Here is a 27,975-nt window from a genome sequence, read left to right as displayed (position 1 = left end):
ACAAGAATTGTCAGCCATCTAACAACACATTTTGCAATCTAACAACAAGTGTTGCCATCTAACAAAACACATTGTCAGCCATCTAACAACAAGCATTGTCATCTAACAAACATGTTGCTATCTGACAACACATCTTCTAACAAGCGTTGCCATCTAACAAGTGTTGCAGCCTAATATTTCTGTCAAGTATTACCAAACAAGTAGAGCACTTAACAGCTGCTCCAGTTTGATCGGTTTCTACCAAGCGTTGCTGACAACATGGACAACATATAGTATCTATATTAATTAGTTTTTACGATTAGGATATGATTGATAATGGTCCCATAAGACATGATGACACCAGCTATAGCCTAGAACAGCATACTTTGTCTTCTTGTCTTGTTACCAAGTCCTAGAAAAAATGAAAATAAAAAATGCTTAATAAGCATTTTGTGTATCAATAAACAAGACATTCCCGGAGGAAGGAAGGGCCAAATTACAGTAGGAAGTCTTATTCCTAACTCTAGATTTGGTTTGCTCAAAACCAGTGGTCTTTTTGAATACCAGCACATCAGATAAACTACACCATCTATCTGATGGCGAGTGGCTGAGCGGTTAAGACAGCGGAACTGCAATTCCGTAGCCATAACATCAGTAAGGGTTAGAGGCTCACTCGCTCCATGGTTTTGGTGGTAGAACGAGTCTGATAAGGACTATAAACTGTAGGTCTAGTGTACACATCTAGCTTATGTGCACTTTAAAGAACCTAGTACATTTTTCGAGAGTAGGAGTTACCCAGTGAACCAGTACACACACAGTCACTGTCACTCGCAGCCACTGATCATAATAAAGAGGTCACAAATAATTTTTAAAAATTATAAAAAATAGTTTTCACCCATTAGCAGATAAACTACACCATGCGTTGTCCTATCTGATATCACTGGATTGTGTTAGTTTTCACCAGTTAGCAGATAAAATACACCACTAACATATACTAACCTATCTGATATCACAGGTTGGCATGTTAGTGTTGAGACTTTTCTTCAATTTGTTCAGCTACATCAAAACACAATGCCAATAAAATAAACAAGCATGCAATAAGGTTAGCAAACATGCAAGCAATGAAACCATTCACTCACACTGATAATACCAAGGAAACAACAACAGGACACTGAGCTTGCCTTGCCAAGATAGGAACTCTTAACAGTCCTTTGATCTTATGTCTGGCTGCGACAAATACCACTGCTTCACGTATGTGATTGATCATTTACAGACAGCATCAATATACAGTATTATATATTATCAGTGTGAGTGAGTGAGTTTAAACAAATAGCATCGCAAAAAAAAATTTTTAATTTGTAAGAAAAATCAGTTCATTAAACTGTTGATGAATATGATGATGATGTATGATGATGATGAGTCTGTAATTGAGAAACAAATTAGCAGATTGTAAATGCAATACCACGATAAAAACGAAGCTGGAACATATCATAAGTTACAAACAATAAAAACAAAATTACAATCTATTAAAAGTGACTAAAATTACAGCTTTTAACATGAGAAACTGAGATACATAGTAGAGATGTGGGAAACCATTTTAAATTTTAACAATTGACGCAAAGTTGCATTGCAAGCCTCCAAACATGTTAGTTTAGAAACAAACATTAAACTATAAGTGTAGTATCATAATTTTTTCCTGACTCAGTACCTGAATTTCTCACATCAATTTATTAGCAGAAAGCAATATATTACATATTATATATATAACCAAATAAAAATAACTTAAAGAACATTCTCAACAGTAATATACCAGATAGAATATTATGCAACGTATAAACACAATATTTGTCACAAATTTCTACCAAACGGAAATTGTGAAGAGGCATGCGTTGGGGACTATTTGTACATACCTACGCCATGAACTGCTGACGATCGGATGCCGGGATCTTTGGTGAGTTTACATTCTTCTAAATCAAACAACGATTGCGCTAAATAATATAAAAAAAATCATATTTTATTATCTAAAATAAAACAAAAATTTATTACGTACAGTAGAACCCCTATTAAAGAGTATGGAAAAAATTAATTTTAATAATTTATTATTAATTTTAATGGAACATTGTATATGAAAGTATTAAATATTAATATAATATTCATACATAATTTTTATTCTTTATAAAATTCATTTTTGTACAATTTAACACAGTGCCCTCACACTCAATACCAAGAATAAACTCACTGATTGGCCACCATAGTTAAATACCAAGAATAAACTCACTGATTGGCCACCATAGTTAAATAACAAGAATAAACTCACTGATTGGCCACCATATTTAAATACCAAGAATAAAACTTACTGTCTTTAAGGCAATGTGCTTTAGGTCCCAACGGATTGAAAAATAGCTGTTTAGTTGCTTCGGTCGCTGATAACCGATTCTTCCCTTCGTACTGTGAACAAAACCAAATTAATTCATTTTATACATATAAATATGCATTGTTGCAGGTTATAAAGTTGCTTTTTGGAAAGTTGAACCATATTGTAGAAATTATAATTGTATAAATCGCAATTTGACCAATCAAAAGTGATGGATAATACAAACTCTTGCTTGTGAATGGTTCATCTGGCCTGTCCATTGTCCCTACAAGTTTGAATATATCTCCAGGTTCTGTATTTGTAAGCTTTCATAATGCTACTTAGTTATACACCACAATGGGAAAAGTCTGGTTCCACTAGAGATGCAACGCAAGGACATAGACACAACCCAAGTGAGTTGACCAATGACAAGTGACAGTTCAATCCATCACTTGTGATTGGTCAAATCACTACGTTGAACTTACATCCTTGTGTTACCAAGCATAAAAAAAGACAAATTTCCTGTACATGAAAGCTACCTGGTAAGTGGACTGAATGCAGTGGTGTAACGTAGAGACCTGAGGCCACTGGTTTAGTAACCTTAAGTGGCACTCCAACGCTAAGGCCTCAGGCGTTTTTAGACTTTGACATATTTTAATGCCTTTTTTTCCTCTGGGCAATACTCAGGAGCCCCAATAAACTCCGAAGCCCCTGGGTTTAGCCTGTGAGCTCTCATAGCTGATACACCACTGACTGAATGGGACTTCAATACTTAACCCATGGCAGACATAATAATACCTACCCTTAATAGCTTTCCAAGAAGGTCTAACCCCGTTGTATCAAGTCTAGGGGCTATATTGATCAGTGCCTCTGCTCGATAAACTGGGAATTTATACGACACAAAATCTTCATTAGAAGTTATATTAGGCCATGTTTTGTCTACTGGCGTGCCTAGGACTTTCCATATAAGATGTAGTTGATCCTCAACCGTAGAGCCTGGAAATAGAGGGCGGCCTGCTGCCATCTCGTAAAATATACAACCTACTCCCCTGGAAGAAATGAATAATTCTTGAAATTAATAATATCATATATGATTATGATAGAAAGAATGTATACAAGATGATTATAATTGATTGTGATTGGTCAGATGTTTTGCCCTTCTCCGACATAATGTTTACTTGATAATGGTACTATTACTAAGCACCACAACAGTAAAAGTAATTCTTGGGTGTGACTCCATGACTCACATTAACCTGGCATATACACCTCTAGACCGAGTTTGTGCTGATGGCTAGAGTTGGATTTGAGCCCAAGAAAGCACCACGTACATATTGAAATTGTTACAATGGTAATGGTGATCCTAGTGAAGACATGACTGGATAATTATTTTATACATTTTGGAAACACGGTAAATGTTTTGCAATTTAAAAAAATAATAATTATTTTAATGATGATGATAAATAATAGGAATCATGAATAATAAAGTTGATGGAGTGAGATGTAACATTAATTAACAAACTGACATACCACATATCTATAGATTGGTTATATTCTGTGCTTCCTAGGAGAACATCTGGTGGCCGGTACCAAAGTGTTACTACCTCATTGGAATATGTTTTGCTTGGTACAGATTTGGCCCTTGCTAAACCTTCAATTAGAAGAAAACATGGTATATCATATTACTTAGTATAATAATATCGTATATAGTAGAGACGTCAACAATGGAAGCAGTAGTAGAAACTGACATTCCATGCTGTATATATATCTCAGACTTGTTCAATGTTTTCATAATTGTTTATACGCGTGAAGAGGGTTTTGGTATTAAGCAACACAATAGAACCACATTAGTAGTACAAGATAACAAAGATAACCTCATTTTTTGGTGCAAGAAGAAGTGAAGGGAAAGAATCCTAACCCTACACCAAATAACTGTACAGTAGTCTGAATCTTTTATATCCAATAATCAACATACATACAGTAGAATGAGTGAGTGGCTCAGCGGTTAAGACAGTGGAATCACTCGCTCCATGGTTCTGGTGGTAGAACAAGTCTTCTCGGATAAGGACTATAAACCATGCACTTTATAGAACCTAGTACATCTTTCAAGACGAGTAGGGGGTTACTCCACTGTACTAGTACACACAAAGCCACTGATCATAAATGGGCCCTCTGAGAGACCAGTCTTTGACTGTATAAATAATTAACAAATTCCAAATACCACACTTTTGAGATACCCCTATTCAGGGAACACTAAGGGGGATATTATATATATATTTAGGCTGTATGTTTTAGCACTAGGTTTTCATATTATACAATTTGTATAGTAACCTACCGAAGTCTGCTAACTTAAGTTCCCCCTTCTCATTAATCAGTAGATTCTGGGGTTTTAAATCTCGATGCAGTACTTGTCGTTTATGGCAGTATGCTAACCCACGTAGTAATTGGAATAAAAATAACTGAAATACAATATAAAAACTTTAAATAAAAGGTATATTTATTCAACTTATGCCAGAAATATATTAGTTAAGGCTAATCTATATTGTGTAGAACCTTGTTTGAGTAAAGTGAGACATGGGTAAACGTGTCACATTTATTCAGCTGGGATTCCTAAACAAATAGACTTCTAATTACAGAAAACATTATAGGTACAATTTTTTAATCCCTTAAGTGATGTTGACTCCACAACCTCTTGGGGTAGTGTGTTCAAAGACTGATGGTATCTGGAAAGAAAACACTCTTAAAGATATAATTTCTGGAGTGTTACTAACAGTGACATAACGGCTACGAGCGCTCACTGGCTAAACCCAGGAGCCCCAGAGATGGGCAGCCTCAATGCAACTGCCAGCATTCGAGGCCCTTTAGGAGTGCTAAAACAGGGGCCTTTGTCCCCATGTTACACCACTGGTTACTGGTGAATGAACCTACCCTAACATTGTTCATACTCATGATGTTCCCACAATCATCCATATACTGTTTAAGATCCTTTTCCTGAAAAAAAACAAAGATTAAATGTTTCAATTTTGCAATAATACTAATGATGCATCCAATTATCTGTACTGTATATCCACATGTTAAATAGGTGCAGTATTCATCATAGCCAAATTTCACATATGCATTACATACAATGCTAAGGTTAGGTTAGGCTTATGGCCTATAATACAGGTACATATGATACATGTGACATTGTATCACAAAATTTGCCTATGATACTGTATAAATTATAGAATTGAGAATCAGCTAAATGGTTATATGGTTGATGAGGTAAAATGTGGTAGGTCACGGAAGTTGTCACAATGGAGATGGATTAGTGAGCGTGTGCAGATGTTTAATGCACAGCCTTTGGTTGTGTGTAATAAAATAAAGAAGTCTTTAGTGACATTTTATGAGGGTGTTCAATAAATCAATAATACTTACCAAATATTCAAATACTAAAGTTAAGGATTTCTCTGTATGTATAATGTCATGTAATGTGACAATATTCGCATGCTTCAGACCTTTTAATAGAGAAACTGTAAAATAAAAACCAATAAATGCTATGTTTATTCCATTATGAATGAATGAAATATTGAAATTACACTACACCTCTATTCAAGGGACACAAACCTACTAAGTGGACACTTTCATGTGAAACCAATAAGAGACAATATGCAGTATGTTTCAACACTACGGTCTGTTAAGGGGACATCCTTATTAAGGGGGGACACCCCTGTTAAGGGACACCTTGTTGTTTCCCAAATTTGTCTCCTGGGGTTCTGCTGTATGTGAATAATATACCAAAATATGTGAATAATATACCGAAGATACTGATTCATTGGAGATACAAGAGTATAGGATAACAAGTGAATGTAAACATTTTCATTAATTTATGCTTAATTTCAATGATTATTATTATTATTATTTCTATGAAAATAAAGGTAGTACAGCAGTACGTGTTTGAGTGGTTTAATAGTAGGAGAAAAATTGACATTATGGAAAGGGTAGTTTATGGAAACAGTAATCAGGGATCGCCTTGAAAAATTCAAAAGATAATATAATGTCAATGTGTTGTAATATTCAGTAACTTTAATCATTTAATACAAAATCAAATTAGTTTACAATATAAATTATCTGTTATTATTGAGAATTTGCAAACTGTCCAAAGGGAAACTATGGGCCAACGGCCCAACACAGAAGATATATGTCTCAGAGGCGGTAGCCACCAGTACGGTTGGTAAGGTTTCAACCTGACCACTTTTTGGTAGAAGCCTTTGACAACCCCATGGCCCACACAGGGGATTGTTCCCTCTTGTTGCGACAACCGCACCACCTAAATTCTCAAGGCTACGGCACTAGAGGCTGTTGCATCCAGAACTCAGTGCGACTCCAAATAGTGCGTAGTCAAAGTCCAGCTCTTGTACTGTAGGTCTTATCCAGCCGACACTGTCACGTACAGCAATATCAGAAAATTGCAAATATACTTCATTTTATTTGCCTCTTTTAATACTAAAATGTATTCAGGCCATCTCCTCATCCATCATCACCCATACCATTACTGTCTCATGATAAGCCTTGCTCAATCAGGCGTGAAATGTATCAAAACATACACTATAAATTTATGCTCACAGATATGCAATAGTTGACACTTGAACCCAAGATCTTCAGATCATATTGCCTGGTTCTTAATTGGTAGACACCAGGCTAGATAGACGCCAGGCTAGATAGACACCAGGCTAGATAGACGCCAGGCTAGTAAGGTATGATTTAGGCAAATTGCTGAATAGGTTAACCAAAAGTGAATTCATTTACTCTCCTTCTTAATGGCACCAATCCTGCTCACAATATATACTGTACGATGATCTTAAAAAAGACATTTGAACCCTGGGATCAATACCAATCCTGTACCATTTCGTGATCTTACCTTCTCGAATTGCAGTACATGGAGCGCCCTCTTCATGCTCTAACCGAATTTCTTTTAATGCAACTAAGTTGTCTGTTAAGCGACTTTTTCCCTTGAATACTGTGGCGTACGTTCCTTCACCTAGTTTATCCAACTTTGTATAAGTCTCTAATTTTCCAAAACCTATTTCGGACTGAAACAAAAAGGATATTTTTTTTTTAATTACGGTTTATATTTTCTGCGATACATTAAAAAATGAAAAGGGAAAAGCTAGTCATTTTACTACCTGAATAACTGTTACAGTATATAATTTTCTGCTCAGAATAAAAAATATGTTAATATTAGACCGGTAGACAATCAAATAAACGTTTCAGGTCTATAAGTTAAACACGATAACCGGTTAAATGGCGATGCAACACAAACGATTGGGTGTTTGTAACCTTATGTTGAGAACGCCATTTAACTAGGTTAACAGGCCCATAGTGACATCTAAAACATTCTATGATTAATTAGCTTAAGTTGATATTATGTTACACAGTTGAGTATAGACGAATAAATTAAAACATGGCGCATTACTGTATCATAGTATTAATTATTTCTCAAATCTGAAATATGTTGTTTAAATCTTTCACACAATACCCATTTGGTGTAGTTTCTTTCAGTTTTAGTTCTAATAATTTTTCTATACTTTGGAAATCAATTTCATTCAGTAGAAAGACAGAATAAACAAATAAATAAATAATAATTTAATTTTAATCATGTGTATAACTCGGTTTTAGAGGTTTGCTATTTCTGAAAACTTAGATAAATATGGTACATAAAGTCCTTTTGAAAATGAACATGGAGTTGAAATGAATAAAAATATAAATATTTCAGTTTTGACTCTATCATCAAATGCATAATGGAAAATGTGAACAGGATGAAAATCAATAATACTATGGTAATAAGACTCGCAGATGCAGCAGAAATTAGCCTCAGTATGAACTAAGAGCAAAGAGTTTGTGAATTTCAATTTATTATAATATAATGTTTACTGACATTTGTGTAAGTTACAAAATAAGAATTTGATGGATATCTGCATTTTGGAAGAAAAGAAAATTGGACATTTTTATACATTTATGAAAACTCTTTCAACATCAATGCCCAAATTTATTGAAATTGATTATGAATGATATTAATGACGACAAAGAAGATGTTGGGGAGCTTTTGATTTTGTGGGATCATATGGAGTTTTTTTTCACATTTCATGATTCAATTTCACATGCGGACCTACACACATGCTTGCTTAAAAACGTACTGAGTGGCGAACACAAGTGAGACTCGCAATGTCGACAATTAGTGTTTAAGATGATATGGAGATACTACACTGAGTTCATAGTAATTTTTGTCGCTGGAACTCGCTAAAAGTAAACCAAATCTGTAGATTCAAAGTCCAGACGACCTTGAATTATGTTACTATACAGACATGCGCATTTAAACCTTTTTGGGTTTACGGTCGTCGCGAAACAGAGCAGATGACAACTAGATAAATGGCATAATGCATAATTTACTCAATTGTTTTTTTTCTTCATAAAACTTACCAATGACGCTCTTCTAGACCGTCTAGTGAGTTTATCGGCAGGAGACGTAGGAGTGTATTTTGCTAAGAAGTTGTCTGGTAGAATCATATCTACAGGCAGCGACAACCTTTTGCTGATGTCCTGAAAAAAAAAAAGGTTGATATATAAATAATTATAATAATAATAGAATAAAAATAACAGTAATAGATAGACTCAATAAATACTGTAAATGGTTAGTGAGTAGGAAGATAAGATAAGATAATAAGATTTATAAAGCTCACATATCCACAAAGTGCTCAAGGAATGTATTAAGTAATGGTAAATCTATTCTACTAGCTGATACATTTTTTTCTCTTTTGTGAAAAAAAGAACTCTATAAAATCCTGGCTTTGCGCTTTAAGACAACGTTTGCCTGGTTAGTTACTTTCCAATTAGATGTTGTTTTGACTAGCTTTATAAAATCATTCCTTTAGAATTAGTAAGCTATTGCAAATGGAATAGCCACAATAATAACCATACCATCACATTGTTTAACAACCACCAGACATATACATTTTATTACAACAGCTTAAATGATTTATACCATTAATGTAAGAACTACTGTACACATTAAAAAATGTGTTGTACACATTTCAACTCTACCAGCTGTTTTTAATGACATTTTTATCACATTTTATACCAATAAAAATGTCAATATGCAAATTTTATTGAAAATATATCTTGGTTACTTGGTAAGTATTGTTGTACAATGGAAAATATTTAATATAATTATTGTAAAGTTATTATTATTAATTATTATTATCATAGTTGAAAATTGTTTAAACAAGTTTTTGCATTAGGAGAAAATTTTTTTCTTCTCATTCAGAAATCAATTTCCATTGAAATTGTAAAGCGATTTTTATCTTTTAACCATTTTTATTAATTAAATATTATCTTTATTATAAAAAATTAAATAACATAAACAAACAAAAATGTTATGATGCATTGTCTTCATAAGAAAATTCCTGATCAATAGGATACTGTATAAATCTAGTATAATATTACAAGATTTTGATGAAATATGAGATGAAAATGTAAACAATTTAATGGCATCCAGGTTTTAATTAATTACATTTCAATTTCTTATCAATTAATTGTGAAATTCTACGATATCAGAGTACAATTTCAAGTAAAAAACAAATGCATGGTTTACTATATCATAAACAATTGTAAACATAATTCCATCAAAAATGCAAACTAGATTCTATGTGTAACACACAACAAATATTTCTACTTATTTTCAGTTTTACATTTATTTTATTGAATATTTTACTGCTGACTAGACTGAAATCATTACACATGGAATATCATTTTATTATCAATTTTTGTGATAGAAATAAGTACAGGACAGGGAATAAAATATTATTATTATCATCACGTTCTGAATGTAGTTAAAAAATGTGATCATACCTCACTAAACCGTCTTTGTAGTCGAGGCTTCTGTTTCTGCCGTAGCTTTACCGGTGTAACCATTTCGTCGGACGCACCAGAGGCTCTATCACTCTCCCCGTCGGATCCTATCCTAGAGATTTCCGGTACACTGCCTGTAACATAACCAAAATTCTCCATCACAATGATTGAATATACTGTACAGCAATTTATTGAGATGATTCACTAGTACAACAAAAGGAATTTTAAATACATTGTGAGAGTGTACTGTTACTGGTTACTGGTATCTGAGTCTATGTACACTGCGTGTAATACACACACGTCAATTCCTTCAGTGTCACAATCAATATACCAATGACATTAATTGATTACCAAATTTTATCTACTGTCCTTAGACAGACAATGCTCGCAAAATGAAAACAACTTTAATTAATCGCAGCATAATCAATCAGACAATACACACAATCGCATCCTTATTTCCGATAATTATGTCAATCTATATATAGGCCTAGTAGTAATTGGATGGAGTAATTAAGGCAACTTTATTGCATCGTCAGTGCTAATAAATACTGCACTACTAACATTTGCAATTATTTCCAGTTTGCTTGGAGCAAAATACTAAATTAAAGTAAAAACCTACTGTACTGTACAGATATTAATATGGTGTAGAGAGTTTAACATAATGGTTGATGATTTTGAATTTGTAAAAGCAGTGTGAAAACAAGTGAAAGATAGACGAGGAAGATAGTAATTACAAGTATAGGGATCCTGCAAAAAAAATAAAAAAATAAATAAATACAGTTTGCAGATTTTCCAGAACTTGTTTTGGCTAGTCTAAGTATATTTGGGAGAGTTGCCTGTGTCTACTTAAGGTTGGTTTTGGGAGAATTTCCAGGGGCTTGAGTTGAGTATTGGGAGATTCGAATATATTTATAAATGCATTACTATCGTCACTAAACGCATTGACATTTACTTAGGTTGACGTTTTCATTGATTAACTGGCTTTTAGAATGTAGTTCAATACATAGCTAATTATGACAATGATTTATCTGTCTCTTTTTAAGCTTTACAGTATACACAGTAAAAGGAAAATTTAAATAGCTTAGTTACATAATTAGTAACTTCCAACAAACAGCATTTAGGCTTGGGTAAAGTCAAAGAATTCTCAATAACACAACGCAGGGGAAAAGACTCCTGATTTAGCACTTCTAAGAGGCCCTCCAACGCTGGGTATTTGCATTGTGGCTGCTCATGCCATTTTGGCTTTTCAAGTGAAATGATTTTGTCATAATGTGACTCGTGAGACAGCAAGAACCAACCTGAAAAGCCGAATTTCAGAAAATCATAGGGGGAGCTGCTGTACAACTAGCAAAGCTACTCCTAGCAACCACTAACATCCGGTCATTGTTAGATGAAGATTTGTTGAGTCGAAACGTCGCACACGTACATATCTAATTACTGGTTTAACGTAAAGAATTGTATACAGATACTAAGCACTATAGTATTAGTATATTGTAAGAAACATTGCATAATTATTTTATTTTAGACTTTACTACAATGAATGTGTAAGTAAAGAGTTAAATTCTCTAATCTACTACTAGCTAATCTCATAACTGGATTATCTCATCTAATCTACTCTACAAAAACAATCTCAAAATGATTAGTCTGGATAAAAAGATATACTAAGCTTAAACATAGCCTAAATCGCAAAATGAAATTTGATACGATACCTAGATGATGCGTACCAGTTCGATCAAGACCATTCATGTTTTCCGCCATGTTACCTAAAACATGCAAAAATACAAAGAACTCACTAATTACCATCATGCTGCTGTTAATGTTTCACTACCATGCAACCAGTCAATTAATATTTAAAATAAAAGTAAAAACAAATGAAATAACTAAAAATATTCTACTTCTACGAAAACTAATCAAAACCAAATCAATAATAATCTACTGTAGTAGGAAGGAGAGTATTCGGGTGATTTTATTTATATTATGAAAACCATCGCAGACCGTATTACTGTAAATATTGAAAAAAGGACTTTGAAATACTAACTGTGCGCTAGAGCTAGACATATAAAGCATAATATTCTAGACAGACAAATGTCAGTATTTGTAATAAAAATAATAACATTTATTCTGCTGGTACACATGTTCAGAAAGTCATATGTTTTTGAATACCTTATTATTTTATAATGAATTGCAATAATAACTAAAACCTCTATCATCAATACATGCATAACATTTAACTTTTAAAAGAGGGAGGGGGAAATAATCTATCACACCAATTGTCATGAAAATAAACATTTTTAGACCTACTGTATTGTGAACAGTACTACCAAACATGAGGAAGATAAATCTATGAACAGTGTGTTTATATACAGTACACACCTCTGAACACTTGACAATTTCTATGTACAGTAATGCAATTTCGAAGGAAAACTAAACAATTCTTTTTTACCAAATAACTGCATGAACAAATGTTAATAGTTTAAAAAGCCATAAAGTTTCAAAATTTGATGAGAAAGAGGAGATCTGATTTTTTTTTCCTTGTTTCACAATTCAATACAACAGTAATGTACAAATGGCTAAATAAGATTTAGGATTGTACATAGGTACAGTACTATGTCTTTAACCTCTTCAGTAGGTCTAAGTGTGATTGGTGAATATAGTATAGTCACTGAGTTTTAAAATGATTCATATGGCCTATATTTCAATTATAGATCTGGGCAGCACTCATGCATTTCACACCAAACTTTGTTCCCCGCTTTGTTCACTCTTTACAGTAGATTATATTCCTTGTATTGGTATCTGATCAAACACATGTTACCACTATCTTTGCATCACCAATGTGATGTGCATGAACGGTTACTTTGAAAATCTCCCGATTAAAAAAATGTTAATGAGCTACGGTATGGTTAGTTGATTGCCTGTAATTTACTACCTGTATACAGTTGAACCAGTATCACTCTGTAATACCCTTTTTTAATAGTCGAATGAATTATTCAAATATAAAATATCCAGAGTATCATGGGATTTCTGTATTATCTACATTGGAAATTTACATTTTTATTAACAGTTATAAATAAATTAAAATTTATTGAGAATGTGACATTTATTTATATCTACATCACTAATCAAATAAGGTTTGACAATCTACTAGTACAAAAGATAGAGAATGTTTGTTCATGGGGAATCAAAATGACCAGAATTGTATTGGGAAGGTTTTATTAAAGCTCTGTCTACACTATCAAACAAAAAAGGTGTGATGTGCCAAAATGGGAGTGATAAGCCAAAATATGGTAGTGATATGACATCATCATGTCCATATATAGATGGTGCGAGGCATCAGAACTGATATGTCGTCTTATGCAAGCACTTTATTCTAATTCCGCACTGGCCTTTGGATGGGATGTTGAGTTGTTGATCGTATTGCAAAAATGTATTGATAAAGTATGGTAAATAAAGTTTAACATGTACAGTACTGTAACATCTTAACTATAGTAGTACTGTGTCCTTCATTCGAAAATTAAATGAATTCATTGTAGGTGGGAGAATGTTAGGGGTCACCTTTTGACCGCTAAAATGAACTACTTTTTGATATCTAATGACAGACTTATTAATAATGTTGTTAGTGCTCTCCTATTAAAAAATCTTGGATCCGCCCCTGAGTAATTTATAAGCCATGTTATGTCACTGCTTAACTGTTTTACAGTATAAATATTATCAGATATGTTCCAATTACATAACATACAACAATTAAATTTCATGTCTATCATGCCATAAGACGTGCAAAAATGCATTGATAATTTAAGACTGTATAATATCATTCGTGGCATAGAATAGAAAACTGCAATTTTAAATGTCAAAGTGGAAAAACGTATGGGAAAATTTGAGACAAGCACTAGCGAACAGAGGAATAATATACGTACGCTAGTTTAACAGCATGCTATTAAGTCAATGTGAATCGACGACGCTAATACATTGGTTCACCAGCTAATGACACAACACAGTGAATAATGAGCAAGGAAATTAAATTTATTCATAATGTTGTTTTGCATAATGACGTGACTATGGAATATTATTATTATAATATTATTGTTATTTTACTAAATTTTGAAAAATGCAGATTAAATATTGGTAATTTATTCATTCATTTTACTTTTATTTCGGAAACGGACGTCCATACTGTAGTTACAAAATCAATTGCATAAATAAGTTTAAATAAAAAAGGCAAAAAAACACCGGTATCATAAATCATCTCAGGATCTCCATCATTTTGTTATGGAGCAAGGATGATTCAAATGACCATAATACATTCTATCATTTAATTTTTGCTAGCTGAATGCTAAAGCCTCGGTAAAATTAAAATAATTTAAAAAACTGATTATACTGTAGTTATTGGAAAGATAGTGTAAGGTAACGAAGGTAGTGGTTGAACCATCAACCACGCTTAATTAAAAAGATACTGGTGGGTGCTCAATTCCAGGACCAAATGGTTAAGCTAACCTTTTCACCGTGATTAAATTTAACGTTGTACAATATTGTAACTGCCTACAGTATGTTTATATTACAGTTATATAAAAGCCCCAATGATGACTCCAGCCCTGTTAATATCGTTAACTATTACTAACAAACCATGTCATTTCAAAGACATAAACACGCAAACAAACACAAAAGATGGCGGCTAAATGCTCATAAAGCAGCAATGGGATGTGAACATCTCATGGTTCAACGCACAATGCAGTGAGTACTGTACTGTACAGTTAGTCAGCGGTAACTGCGTTTTAAATACGAGTACCGTACCTCTTGTCATCCAGTTGAAGATGGTCATTATTGAGGTACAGTAGTGTATGCCTCCTTTGATACATTACCATGCCTCGTCTGCATTAAGCTTGGTTCCCACTAGACACGGAACGCAAGGACGTAGACGTAACACAAGCTAGTTAATAACCAATGACAAATGATAATCCATCGATTGTGATTGGTCAAATTACTTACGTTGTGTTACGCCTTTGTGCTGCGTCTTTATTGGGAACAGCATCCATATTCTCAGTTTTAACCAATGCGTATTAGATACCAAGACTCTTAAATTCAAAAATTAAATCTTAACTTTGTACTAACAGTATATGCCCGCCGAGCCAAAAACAAACCTGTCATGTCCAGATAAATTTACCTTTTTGCATATTTAAACTTGCCAAATGGCATCACATGTTCAAAAAATTCTTTACAAAACTATACTTTTTTGCTGGCTGTGTAAAAGGGGCCAATACACCTTTTAGAAAAGTCTTAATACAGTTTGAAGTTACGGTTTTAGATGTGAGTAACCAATAACCAAAAAATTGAACACAATGCATAATAGTGTATGTAGTATTGTACGTTACCATTGCTTGCATCGTGGACTTGTTGAAGCAACGTGTTCACTTGTGAGCAAGTAGAGTCTACAAAAAGTTCAACCAATAGCATCGTTGAATAATTGAGTGCTGTCGTTGTCTGAAACTTAGGAACTTTTGATTGCTCAACGCGAAGAACATGAACCAGCTTATTGTTATTAATCATAAGCATAGTGGAAACTACCAACATTTGCAATTTCAGAATTTGGTGTAATCATAGTGAGCTATCACAACAGTTTAGATTTCGCTTATTTGTAGATTTTTGCAGAGAAGACTGTAACATAACAATCGGTTGCTTTTGTCTCTTTGCCATTGAGCAATCAAACAGTCCCAGGTCAACGTACTGTAGGCAAAAAGCATTACACAATTAATTAATACAAATCCATACAATTCTCTACTTACCATCTCGTGTTCCATTTTCTTCTACGCTTAAGGTCTCCGTCAATTCAGATAGCGAGTCCGCAACTCCTCTTCCGCGAAGCGTCAACGATAGTCTTCTCTTTATCCTTTTCATGATTCTTGAATAATAACACTGTCTAGTATACTAACAAGTCAAATTATCTAGTAGCAATTGTAATACCATTCAGATTTGGTTATTAATAAGTTACTTTAAATTGGATTTAAGAAGTTTATGATGTACTTCAGCAGTGGAAATCTCATAAGATCATTACACTATTAGACTTGAGTTCCTTGACTCCATGTTTTAACAATCACTTCCAAATAGTTGTGTAATTAATTCCCTTATGAATGAGTCCTTTCTCGTCTCTACTGGTATGACTTCCTTAGATTTTAATGGTATTGTTGTACAGTCTGCAAATAGTAAAATAAACAAGTATTTAAAATAAAAAGACAAATAGCAAATTGCATTGCATTTTTCTTTGTAGAATTAGTAGTAGTCAATTCTTGATACTATATACTATAAATTCTGTGATACTGTCATAATATACTTTATCACATGTGATGCTTGTATTACCGGCCATAAGCCTAACAGATGCCACATGATACATACTGTATATGACACTGTATTACAGAATTTGCCTATGATACTGGACACATATTGTTAAGTGTAGATACAGTGCAGACAATCTGGTGGAATCAGCAGAAACATGATCGTTACAATAAAATAGCAATTGCAAAAAAGAAAAAACTCATCTAAAATAAGTGTGACTGTATACAGTACAATTTACCATGGAGAAAATAAGTTTTATTTCTCAATGATTTTACTATTAAGCTTTATGAATATCTATTTCTAAAAATCAACTGTTTAATGATGTAACTGTCGATTTTCACTGTGAATTCTTGGAGTAATAATCAATGCATTCATTATAAAACAGATTTAAATTATGACAACTCTAATTGTAATTTGGTACGGTTGAATGGTTTTAAAAAAGCGTGAAGTAATTGCGGGCTGTTAAAATGGTGATGATGAAAGCAAATGGCTGGGCTGAATAACGCTTCTCAATCGATCTAAATAGATGGTTATCAATTAGTTTAGTCGTAAGATATTCTGAATGGTATAGTCCTTGGAAAAGATCTCGGACTACGAGAGAAGTGAACATTTTGTGGAGTCATAGCTTGGTGGTTAAGATGTCTGCTTATTCTCCGAGTTCTATGTGCAAATCCTATCTTATGTCAGGATTTAGTCTAACAGAAACAACCAATAATAATTCATTCAGATTTTTGTAAATCTTTTATAGTGAAATAACTATCATCTTATAACAATACCATAATTAAATATTCTGCTTTAAAGTGATTTCTTTAATCTGTAGGATTAATGACATTAAATTAAAAACATAAATACTTTTAATTATTTATATTTTTCAACATATTTTGAGCTTAATTATTGCTTGTATAAAGTAGACTATGCTGTTATTTTATTAAATGTTTATCTAACCTCTGACAATAAATTAAACTTTTGATCTGATCAAATTCCAGATTCGCCCTATAGAAACATAATACACAATAGGTTGTAGATACAACATACAGTACACAGTATGCATAAGATTTATGCAATAGTGCATCAGGCATGAATGCAGTGGAATTTGGCGTAAAAATTGTAAAATGTCGTGCTGAACTTCTGACTAATTGAGCCACCCTGGTAAAATGAATAAATAAATGTAATAATTTGCTATGTTTTATGAAAACATTTTTAGGATTGTTTGATGAGTAAGGGGTTAAAGTTTAAAATACTGACTATGTGGTATGTAGGAAGGCAGAAGTTGTAAATCACACTCATTTTAAATTACATCATCAACATGCCATTGTAATTGTACAGTTGTGAATAATAATTTACGGCATACACAAATTTGTACAGAACGAAGACAGGAAATCGCAGAGACCAAAAAAATAATTTCCTCATCATTATTATTGTATTCTAAATATTAATTAATTTTCAGTATATTCACCAGGCGGTTTACAATTTGTTCTATGCCTGTTAATTTATGTTAAATTTAAATCTACATTTTTATGTTTAACTTAAGTACCAAAGGCTCTGAAACCGCTCAATAGATTGAAGAGACACTTTAAATTCATGATCTTCTTCTTGCACAAACAATATTGATTGATCATGGCCATGAAAGGCTGCAGTAGGTCTATTTCCAGCAAACAACATACATTACTTAAACATTGAAGAACATTATAAAATAATAACATTAATATTATAGCATGACAATGTGTGTGTGGGTGGATTAATGTATGACAATAAAAAAAAAGTGGATAGTAGATGAAACAAAATATTTTCTTATAGGAATAGCAACATTTATAATAAATACACATAGATTGAACAAGGAGACAATCATTAAGAAGAAATGTATCCAATTAAAGTACATGCTTCTAAAAATACATTTTATAATGTTACAAGTAACATTGACAATATATCACATTCAAACATTTATGATGATGTAATCTGGACTGTTCTATTTTGCCATGGGGTAAAATAAAAAAAGGTTCATGTTTTAATGGATGCATAATATAATTAGTCTACAGAATTTAAATTTGAATGAAATTTTGTGTGGGATTTATATAGACATTTAATTTATTTTCAAATTGGCTTTGATTGAATTGAGTTAATAAGATTAAATTATCAATTAATAAGATTAAATTATCAATATGATTCATTTTTTCAGCAAATCACTGATACTGTAGCATAGCATTTGCAATCAAGCATTTAGTTTAAACTGGCCAAATACACTCTTTTGTTTTTATTTTATGCCACACAATTCTAATTGTTCTAAATGAATGAAATGGTCAATTTTCAACAATAGCAGTAACAGGGAATGGCACTTGAGGCTTTATTCATTGTGATTTGTAAACTTTTATACGAATGTAAAATAACAACAGTAATACTGCACGTTTTTCTATACTGAAACTGGTTCATTATAGAGTCGACAATATTTACAATTGGGTTACCATATGTCCTGTATTCAATATGGATTGAAGAGTCTAGGTGAATAAGTATCGTCAGTGGCGTAACATCTATGAGCACTCACAGGTTAAACCCAGGAGCCCAGAACATATGAACAAAATATGTCGAAAATGGCTAAAAACACCACAGTTTCTAGCATTTAGGGCCACTTAGGATCCCTAAACCAGGGGCCTAAGTCCTCTGCATTACACCAGTGAGCAGTGTGTCAATATTTATCCAGAAAATGGACAGAAGATTTTGAATATTTAAACAATACAAAGCATTATTACAGTATTGAATTAAGTGTGGACACCAGTCTAGAACATATGTCAAGTGCGAACAGATATGATGATTAGTATAAAAGGTGATTTCACTATACTTGAGTAATCTAGCACTTTGACTTCCTGTGGTAGCATAGTACACATACCTACCGTTTGGAATTAGATAGACTCAAGAAAAAGAGTATCAGAATGCTACATGAAACTACATGAAACATGTATTATTTGTAATGTCCGTAATTTATGTTATCACTTTGTATGTATTTTTTATGATGATTTTCCAAATAAATTCAAATCAAATCAAATCAAACTCTGTATACATTAAACAAGGATGATGATTGACATGCGCCACCTAAAAATACTAACACTCTCTTTTCTCTATTGGAGTTAAATACAAGTATGCGGATTAACTTGATCTACGTTCAAATGTTTATGCCTACAGTAACATTACATCAAATATAACCCTGAATCTACTGAAGTTATAATCACATCGGTACATACTTTTTTTTACTTACTGTACGTCGGTTGTAACTTGGATATGATTTGGATCAGCTTTAAATGCGGTCTACTAAGCTTAATATTAGTGCGTGTGAACACAGAAATACAGTAGGTGCTGTCATATTCACATTAAGATAATTTTACCTTTTGTACAAACATAGTGTAAGCAAGATTTGTATGTTTTTCTATACTCTGGATCTAGATATCACAATATTGGAATCATAAAAAAATAGAGTGAGTCAATGCCAATAACATTGAATTGTCCAACGTTCAAAGGTGACAGACAATGTTAACACTTGAATATCATTGTATAAACAAGGAACGTTGAATGGTGTAAATATCATAAAATGTATAGTGAAAAACATGCACTTTGACTGAGACTAAACACGCAAATAAACGAGGAAAAAAAATTAATATTCAAATGAAATGAAAATGGATATACTTATTTAAAACTGTTTGAATATCATCAGTCTCATCGTTAACAATTAACTGTACACTGCTGCAATGAGACTATTGTGCAACAATCAAATACACACATATGCAGTTAATAATCTAAATACAAGTTGTACATTGATAGGTAGACAGATAAACAACAGCAACACTAGGTCATAGTCTGGTACTTTTCTAACAACTGGCTTTATCGCTACTCTTTGACTGTTGTACTGTATTTGTTTATTTTTTATTCTCATTGTAAATAAAACTATTCAAAACAGGACAATAGAATTTGAACTGTATTGTAAAGCAATCAAATGTATAGTTCATCATTTACACCTTGTGACATTACAGTATTCTTCCCAATTGGTTTAAATCTTTCCTGTTTTGGTTTGTGTTCTGATGCTGTTCATTCTGTCCAGTCTTATTGTTTTTTCTTATTCGGCTTTAGTTATTTTGGGATGATTATATAAATAGAACTTACAAAGGTTGTATTCAGAAATGCTGCCAATAGAAATTTTCTTTTTGGTACGAAACAATAATATAAAATAATATAATACTTAATAGCAACTAGATTTAATTCGTCACTATGACGAATTATAGGTTATATGCATTGATTAAAATAAAGATAATTGATTTGTAAAAGATATATTGATTGATTGATTTTCTCAGAATCTTTAATTATTTATAATATATGCTAGGATCTTACTAACGCAAATACAATAGCCGGTATCGCAATCCGATCAAAGATCCCTCTGCGTATAATGTCATAAACCACATTTGTTACATAATAATAAAGACATAAGTTTTTTAATCTGTTATAATACTGCACGTTTTAAATTGTTTGCAATATTGTTGTTTTAATCTACCAAGCAAAGTGAATTTCCATTTTTATGGACAAATAAAATTTCTTGAATCTTGAATCTTGACATAAGTTTCTTTTTATCTAGATTTCATTATAAATCATGTGTATAATCTATACACTAAGAAATAAAATTGAACAAACAATACAAATAATAAAAAAAAATCTTATTTCGTTTCGTTACCCAAAGTGAGGCTCGATCTCGGTACCTTGAATGCTATAGACACGAGCACAGACCACCGAGCCATACGCAACTTACTAAAACATGTAGAATGATTCCTCCGTGTATTTACTATTCAGTAGCCACTTTGGTGCAGATAGATTATTACATACCGCAATGAATTATAATTTATTACTATGATGACATCTTTAAAAATTTAAAAAAATGATGCACTGTCAAACTATATACTTTTAACTTTAATATATGAAATTCTTAAGAAAGAAAGTTAATGTTAAGTTTGTTATTTCGGCCTAAGAAAATGTCAAAATTTGTTTGATTGTCGAAATTAATTTTTTTTAATTCAATATGCAATTAATGATGACTTAATCAACTTTTGTTCTCTTAATTTGATAATAAATCATACATATGATACATACACTTCAAGAAAATGAAATAAAAAATAGGTGTTCCCCAGCATTCTGACGATATATATTAATTTTAAAATTTAGCATATTTTCACTATTTTGTTAACTTATACGTGCGTAGCCTGTCACTTTTGACGTGCTTGTATAACGCAATTTCGAGTTGAAAAGTGAATCAAATATGATGATATTATTAAAGAAAGATTGTAAAACAGAAATCGGGCAAAAAGAGTGCGCATTAACGTTTAACGCGCAGTGCGCGTGCAAAATTCTGCGCACTCGTGGCAATTTTTTAAACGCTTAAAATTGCCTGAAACGTACTCTAATTTCATCGAAAATAAATTTTGACAATTTTAAAACTTTTAAGCGCGCGTACGCATGCGTTATATGCGCTACGCACGTAATTATATTGCCATATGATGAAATATGACCTGAAATTTATGAGTACCAAATTTTGTTTAAAAGTGATTCATGCTTGTGAAGATATGATTACAAACGTGATTTCATTAAATCGCGCGTAGACCGCGTAATTTATGATTGCGCACCGTGAAAACATGACCACATCGATTCCTGGCCATAAGGAATATACTCTGAAAAATTGACTTAGCTAGATGAAACTGATGCCAAGATAATTCACGGACAAAATAGTGCTAAGGAAAGAATAAATAAATAAATAAATAAATAAAGATCCTGACAGAATCAAGAGGTTATATGCATATCATGCATATAACCTAATAAACAGTATCCATGTCTGAACAATGTCAGGCTGGGAAAAATGTCATACAGTACAGTATTAATGAAAAAAGAACAAAAACGCTATTCATATAAATAGTTTTAGTCAGAGTTAAAGTCACTATAGTAATATTAACAAAGGCTTTTTGGGTAATGATTGTTACTGTAATGTTATTTGGGAGCAGAATTTTTTTTTTTTCAATAAATTTGCTTTATTCAGCGCTATGCAAAAGAAACAGACCCTCAAAACGTTTTTGTATATAATTTTAAATGTGTAAATGAATTTTACTTTATCCATTTAAGGACTTGTTACACCAAATGCTGTCTCAATATATTACTTGTTACAATACACGTTTAGCCTACCTAGGAGGTCTATACACCACTAGCAGCAAAAACAACAAAGTACAAAAATAACCTAGGCTGCAACGTTATTTGATCCCAAAACCTAAAATGCAAAGTCTGACAGTTTAGATGAACTTATTTCACACAATTTTCTACAATTTTTTTGTTAAAAAAATAATAAAGCACTCAATTTATAATATTATTTTCATATGAGTAAGAAAGTAAGGTTTAATTAAGTAATTGAAATAATATTATTAAAACAAAATGCTAGTAGTACATTTTAGTAAATTAGGAATATGGATTTAAAAAAAGCAAAAACCAGTTTATAAAAGATATTTCATGTACAGTATTAAAAAGTATTTTATTTGAAAATCAGGGATACTGTATTTGTAATAGAGGCAAGTCAATACACATTCTAATTCATATTGTAATAATGTTGTCATATAGCATTTTTAACAATTAGCAGATCTTGTCTCAAAGTGCTTGAAAATGTTTTAAAATGAGATTGAAATAAGTCAGTAAGAGTAAGATTTTACATTACAGGTGTAGGCATTATTATTATTAAACAAAACAAAAGATTAAATTACTATATTAAAGATTAAATAATATTATTTTTTCTACGCAACAAACTCATTTCTTCTTCTAGAAAATGTATTTTGAATGTGCTCTTTATTGAGCTAAAAATGCTTTGTTCGGCAAGCAAGTTTTAATGAGAATTCTCACCTTACAAACCTTTAAACAATGAATGGTCTAAATATCCATGACGACGACATACAAATATGGCACGACAAGTAAATGTAATTGTGAGGCGGATACTCCTGAGACTTTGCATTTGCATTTTGATTGTATACAGATATAGATAATGATCTTCTATTTTCTGCATAATTAGTATTGCATGTAGAACAGCATCAGAGTTTAGTGGTAGATCATCGATACTAAGTTCTACTAGGTTGAGAAAGAGTAAGATTACGATGATGTACAGTAATAAGCCTCCCTACTAAAGTTTTAAGCTCGTTTTCCAATTCAACTCCTCAATATATTTTCATCAAACACAGTGGCTCAAAAAGTGTCTATTGTAGCTTGTCACGGATATCAAAAAACACCATAAAAAATAAAAGGACAAAATCACATGAATAAAAATATTTGTTCATGAAAATTGTCGCAAGGTTTTTCTTATTGCACAATTTAAATTTGCGCAGAGATTTGTAATTTCAAATTCAATGCACAATTTGAAAACAACAAAACGTAGTACTGTACAGGCATAAAGAGGAGGGTAAAGCCCCATATTCACTCATCATCGGCAACGTAGCTCATCAACACCCATCCGTGAGCAATTTCAAATTGCGCATAACGTACTGTACATGAGGTACCAATGTGTAGTGACTGTGGGATGGAATTTACACCTCTTTAAAAGTCAGTTAATCATTTGTTTTATTAATGACTTCTTCATACAAATTTACACTTTCTGTAAAATATAATGTACTGTACCATTCATGATTCAGTGTACACTATAATATGCCTCCCTTCAGTATGGTAATCAAGGCTGTAATACGTCATTAACGTAATATGGGATTTCCCACTTAATATGTTTAAGTGTTTATGGAAGTCTTTGAGCAAGTGACAATTACAACTTAAGCTCAATTTTCACATAACAATTTACAAATTTATTAAACGAACGATAAATTGCATTCTCGCCGAAACAAGGCTACAGTAATACTGTACTACAGTAGTTCGGATTTTACTAAAACTCTGTTCCTTTTTTATGTAGTTTCGGAAAATAATTGCTACTGCAGGTTCCAGCACAAGTATATGGTTACTATATGACACGCCATGTATGCCAAAATATTTTTCTTCTTATGAATATCATTTATTAAGTCAAACTGCCAACTGTCTGCACGCTAACTATGTTACTATGTACTCTATGCGGGAACAGATTAATGGATTGTTTTTTCTGAGATGTTTCTTTTATTAATAATAGACATGCATGCACGATATGCCTGAGTGTATCAAGAGATCCACTCTCCTATCACATTAATGTTCATATTCTTGCCGTGTGAATTGGGTAAAAGCATACAATACATTAGCTAATAGCTTGGAAATGAAACTTGGCGCACGGCTATAGTTCATTATGAAGAAGGATGTCTATTTTAGCACATTAGTGAAATGGCAACCCAAAAGGGCAGGCACACTAACTCGTGCTTTACTCCTAAGTTTATTAATTTATGGTTTTATTTTTAGCAGGGATATCGGATACAGTGCAAAAACTAAATATGTGTGCCAAAAGGTAGAAAAATCCATTTACTGTAGATGTCAATACTGTAGATCGATTTTAGATCATTCTAATAGTGGATGGTGAAGTGAGGTAATGTAGTATGTATGGAGGAATATATTTTTAATACTAATACTTCCAGTCATACTGGTGTAGCTAGTCAATTGTTGGTACTATCTATAATTTTAACAATATCAAGGCAAATTTTGTGATACTGTACATGTGTCACTTGTATCTCTAAATGCCTGTATCATAATCCATAAGGCTAAAGTATGTTAACCATAGCACCACATGTGATTATGTGACAACTGTATTAAAGAATTTGCCCGATACATTACTGGGCATAATTATCGAATGTCATACAGTTTACTACAGAGAATCGGCTGATACGCTAAACATAAAACAGGCTGTTAATTTTACTCGGATTCAAATAACAAAACTAGTTAACTTCTATAATAAGACAACACTATAAATAGATCTTAGATAACATTAATAACATCCACTGGGTATTGTTTCAAAGAACAAGATATTTTTAACGCTTTGAAGAGAACTCAAGGTAAAACACAAACTTACTTTTCTTAATATTTCCTGAAGAATTCGCGAGGCATTCTCTGGAAATAAAGTCTGACAATTATAGACACATCCTTGGAGTGTCTGCAGGTGTGAAATGGTAAACTTAGCAGGAAATCATGCACTTCTACACAACTGTCAACATGATAAATCGGTTTATTATGTTGCTTTATTTGTTCTGCAGACTGTTTTTGATTTAAAATGTTATGTTGAAAGGAGGATTGACGCCCCTAGATAAAGCCCACCTATTGTACAGTATTGTGCTTTATTTGTTTAATGATAAAAAGTTATTGGTAGATAATATAGTTATAAACCGTAATAAGCATTTTTAATGTTTCTAAGAAAGAGTGGGTGCAAGCTGAAATTTAGGTTCAAGTTAAAAGTTAACTGTATGTTCACACTGGGCCCGGATTCAGTTACAGTTTCCTATACACACATTTTTGACCAAACCCAGAATAGACTTTAAACACTATCGCCCGTATTCTTAAACCGGACCGGACTAATGTAATTTGTATATGGTTGTAAATAAAGATGATTTTCATTATTATAACATATACCAATGTATATTTAATTAAGCTAATATAAAAATAGATATTTTATTCTTCAAAATCTGGCCAATATAACAACTCAATGACTGTTATGTTTTTCAAAAACATCGTTTAAAAACCATTTAGTCAACCATTTAGCCTGCTCCCTCCAGGACTAAAAAAAATCGATCAAAATCCATCTCGATTTAGTCGAGGTTGGCCTGAATTAGTCGAACTATGACTACCTGTAAAGTCCGGTTTAAGAATACGGGCGTAAATTTCTCATGATTTTTTATTTGGCCAAATGACCAGAAATTTGCCTGAGTGTCAACGTATCTTTAAAACCATCTTCTATACCCAATATTAAATTGAGTGTTGGCAAATGCTGTACGAACACAATCTAGTTTCAATTGGTTGAAGAATTCAAAATTTGTAGTTAATGTTTTTATTACTGCCAGGTGTGTTGTCTTAATTTCAAAATCATTAATCTTATCTACCTTTTGTATTGATTCATAATACATTATTTTATTATTGTGTCGTCCCTAAGCCTTACTGTTCAAGAACAACGAGTGCAAATTTCATTTAATTAAAACACATTAGTACGTTCAAATCTAGATGAAGCGCAAGTTTCACGCCAATCTGGACTGAATTTTTAATTTGACTTCTGCAGTAATATGACACTAATTAAACTACAGACTTCACTGTGGCTATCTCAGACAATATTCATGATTTAATAGCATTAGATGGCATTCTTCCTCGCATTGATTTTGACTGCATTTTCTCGCTAGATTTCAGATCAATATTCATCATAATTGAGAGACAAAAATAGAAGCTACAACAAGGACACTCCGAGGTATTTCCCAGGGTAGTTCACTAGCTTTGCTATAATTGTCATTCTTCTTGAATTTTGTAAAGGTGCGGTGTCTGTTCTTATGGTTTGATAGTCCCCACTTTGGTTATTGTTATTCGCTAAAAATGTTTCTTTTCCATATGGCATCAAGAGGGCATTCACTGTTTTGAGAGATTCAAAAATTGTATCTCCTATGTTGACATAAATTAGAAATCTGAAATTATCAGATGTAATGTAATAATATGAAACATGTGGAACACAAAATGTAAGGAAAATTGTACATCGCATTTTTGCTGGGAGATTCTCAAAATTTTGACTTGTCTCCCGGCTAAACATCACGATTTTAATTTTGAAAAAATATTTTTAAAGATACGTTCTGCTATTGTAAAAAGAAACACTCATTAATTGTACATAAACAATAAAAATTACATTGAGCAATATTATTATTAATTAGGCCTAACTGCAAATTTGGCACACACATCATTGACAGTCTGATCTATTTAATCTTTAGCTCCTTCCTAGCTAGGCCTACAGGCTAATGAATGACGCAGGCATGCTAGGCTGTACTGTATATCCTGCGACTAGGCCCCCAGGCCAACTCTACAGGCCTATAGGAGACTAGGCCTTCTTAGTAAGCTTAGCTAGCCTGGTGCTATATATATCGTCTGACAGCAGCCAGCAGTGTAGTGTAGGCTAGGCCTAGGCCTAGGCTAGGTGGTGGTCAGGTCTGGCTTGTTGGGCATGGCATTTATGCAAGCAATTTGTCAATACAGAAACGATAAGTAAATTAAATAGTTCGATTCATACCTTTGTACAACACTGAATGTCACTGTTGAATCCAAATTTGCACAATAATTATTTATAAATGATAACTGTCGTTCTTTTTCTAGCTTACTTCCAGCTGATGTTTTTCTGGACTTCAACGTAAAATCAGACAACCAGCCAGCATAATAAATAAAACAGCGCCTAATATAGCGCCCCCAACGGTATTATTATTATTAACTATAAAAGATCTTTGAACCAATTTTTATAAAAGAAT

The 27,975-nt window shown here is 32.5% G+C and overlaps 1 protein-coding gene across 4 annotated transcripts; it reads right to left on the bottom strand.

The window, feature by feature from the left end:
• Positions 1–27,851, bottom strand: LOC144856325 (cyclin-dependent kinase 17-like). Of its 4 annotated transcripts, XM_078714297.1 has the most exons (15): positions 27,744–27,851; positions 15,994–16,401; positions 15,583–15,639; positions 11,926–11,979; positions 10,217–10,350; positions 8,789–8,908; positions 7,230–7,401; positions 5,747–5,841; positions 5,258–5,320; positions 4,665–4,788; positions 3,860–3,980; positions 3,135–3,381; positions 2,337–2,427; positions 1,890–1,967; positions 1–391 (listed from the first exon to the last, which is right to left on the bottom strand). In XM_078714297.1, exons 2-15 carry the CDS (start codon positions 16,103–16,105, stop codon positions 351–353), a joined length of 1,509 nt encoding a protein of 502 aa, XP_078570423.1. In that variant the 5' UTR covers positions 16,106–16,401; positions 27,744–27,851; the 3' UTR covers positions 1–350. The 4 variants fall into 4 exon arrangements, with proteins under 4 accessions (XP_078570423.1, XP_078570424.1, XP_078570425.1 ...); XM_078714298.1 differs by lacking the exon at positions 11,926–11,979; XM_078714299.1 differs by lacking the exon at positions 15,583–15,639.
• Positions 27,852–27,975: the final 124 nt, after the last annotated feature.

The sequence above is a fragment of the Antedon bifida genome, chromosome 11 (genome assembly GCF_963402885.1).
Source record: "Antedon bifida chromosome 11, ecAntBifi1.1, whole genome shotgun sequence".
NCBI classification, from domain to species: Eukaryota; Metazoa; Echinodermata; class Crinoidea; order Comatulida; family Antedonidae; genus Antedon; species Antedon bifida.
Note: the sequence above shows the minus strand (reverse complement) of the source record. Positions and strands in the feature narration are given on the sequence as shown.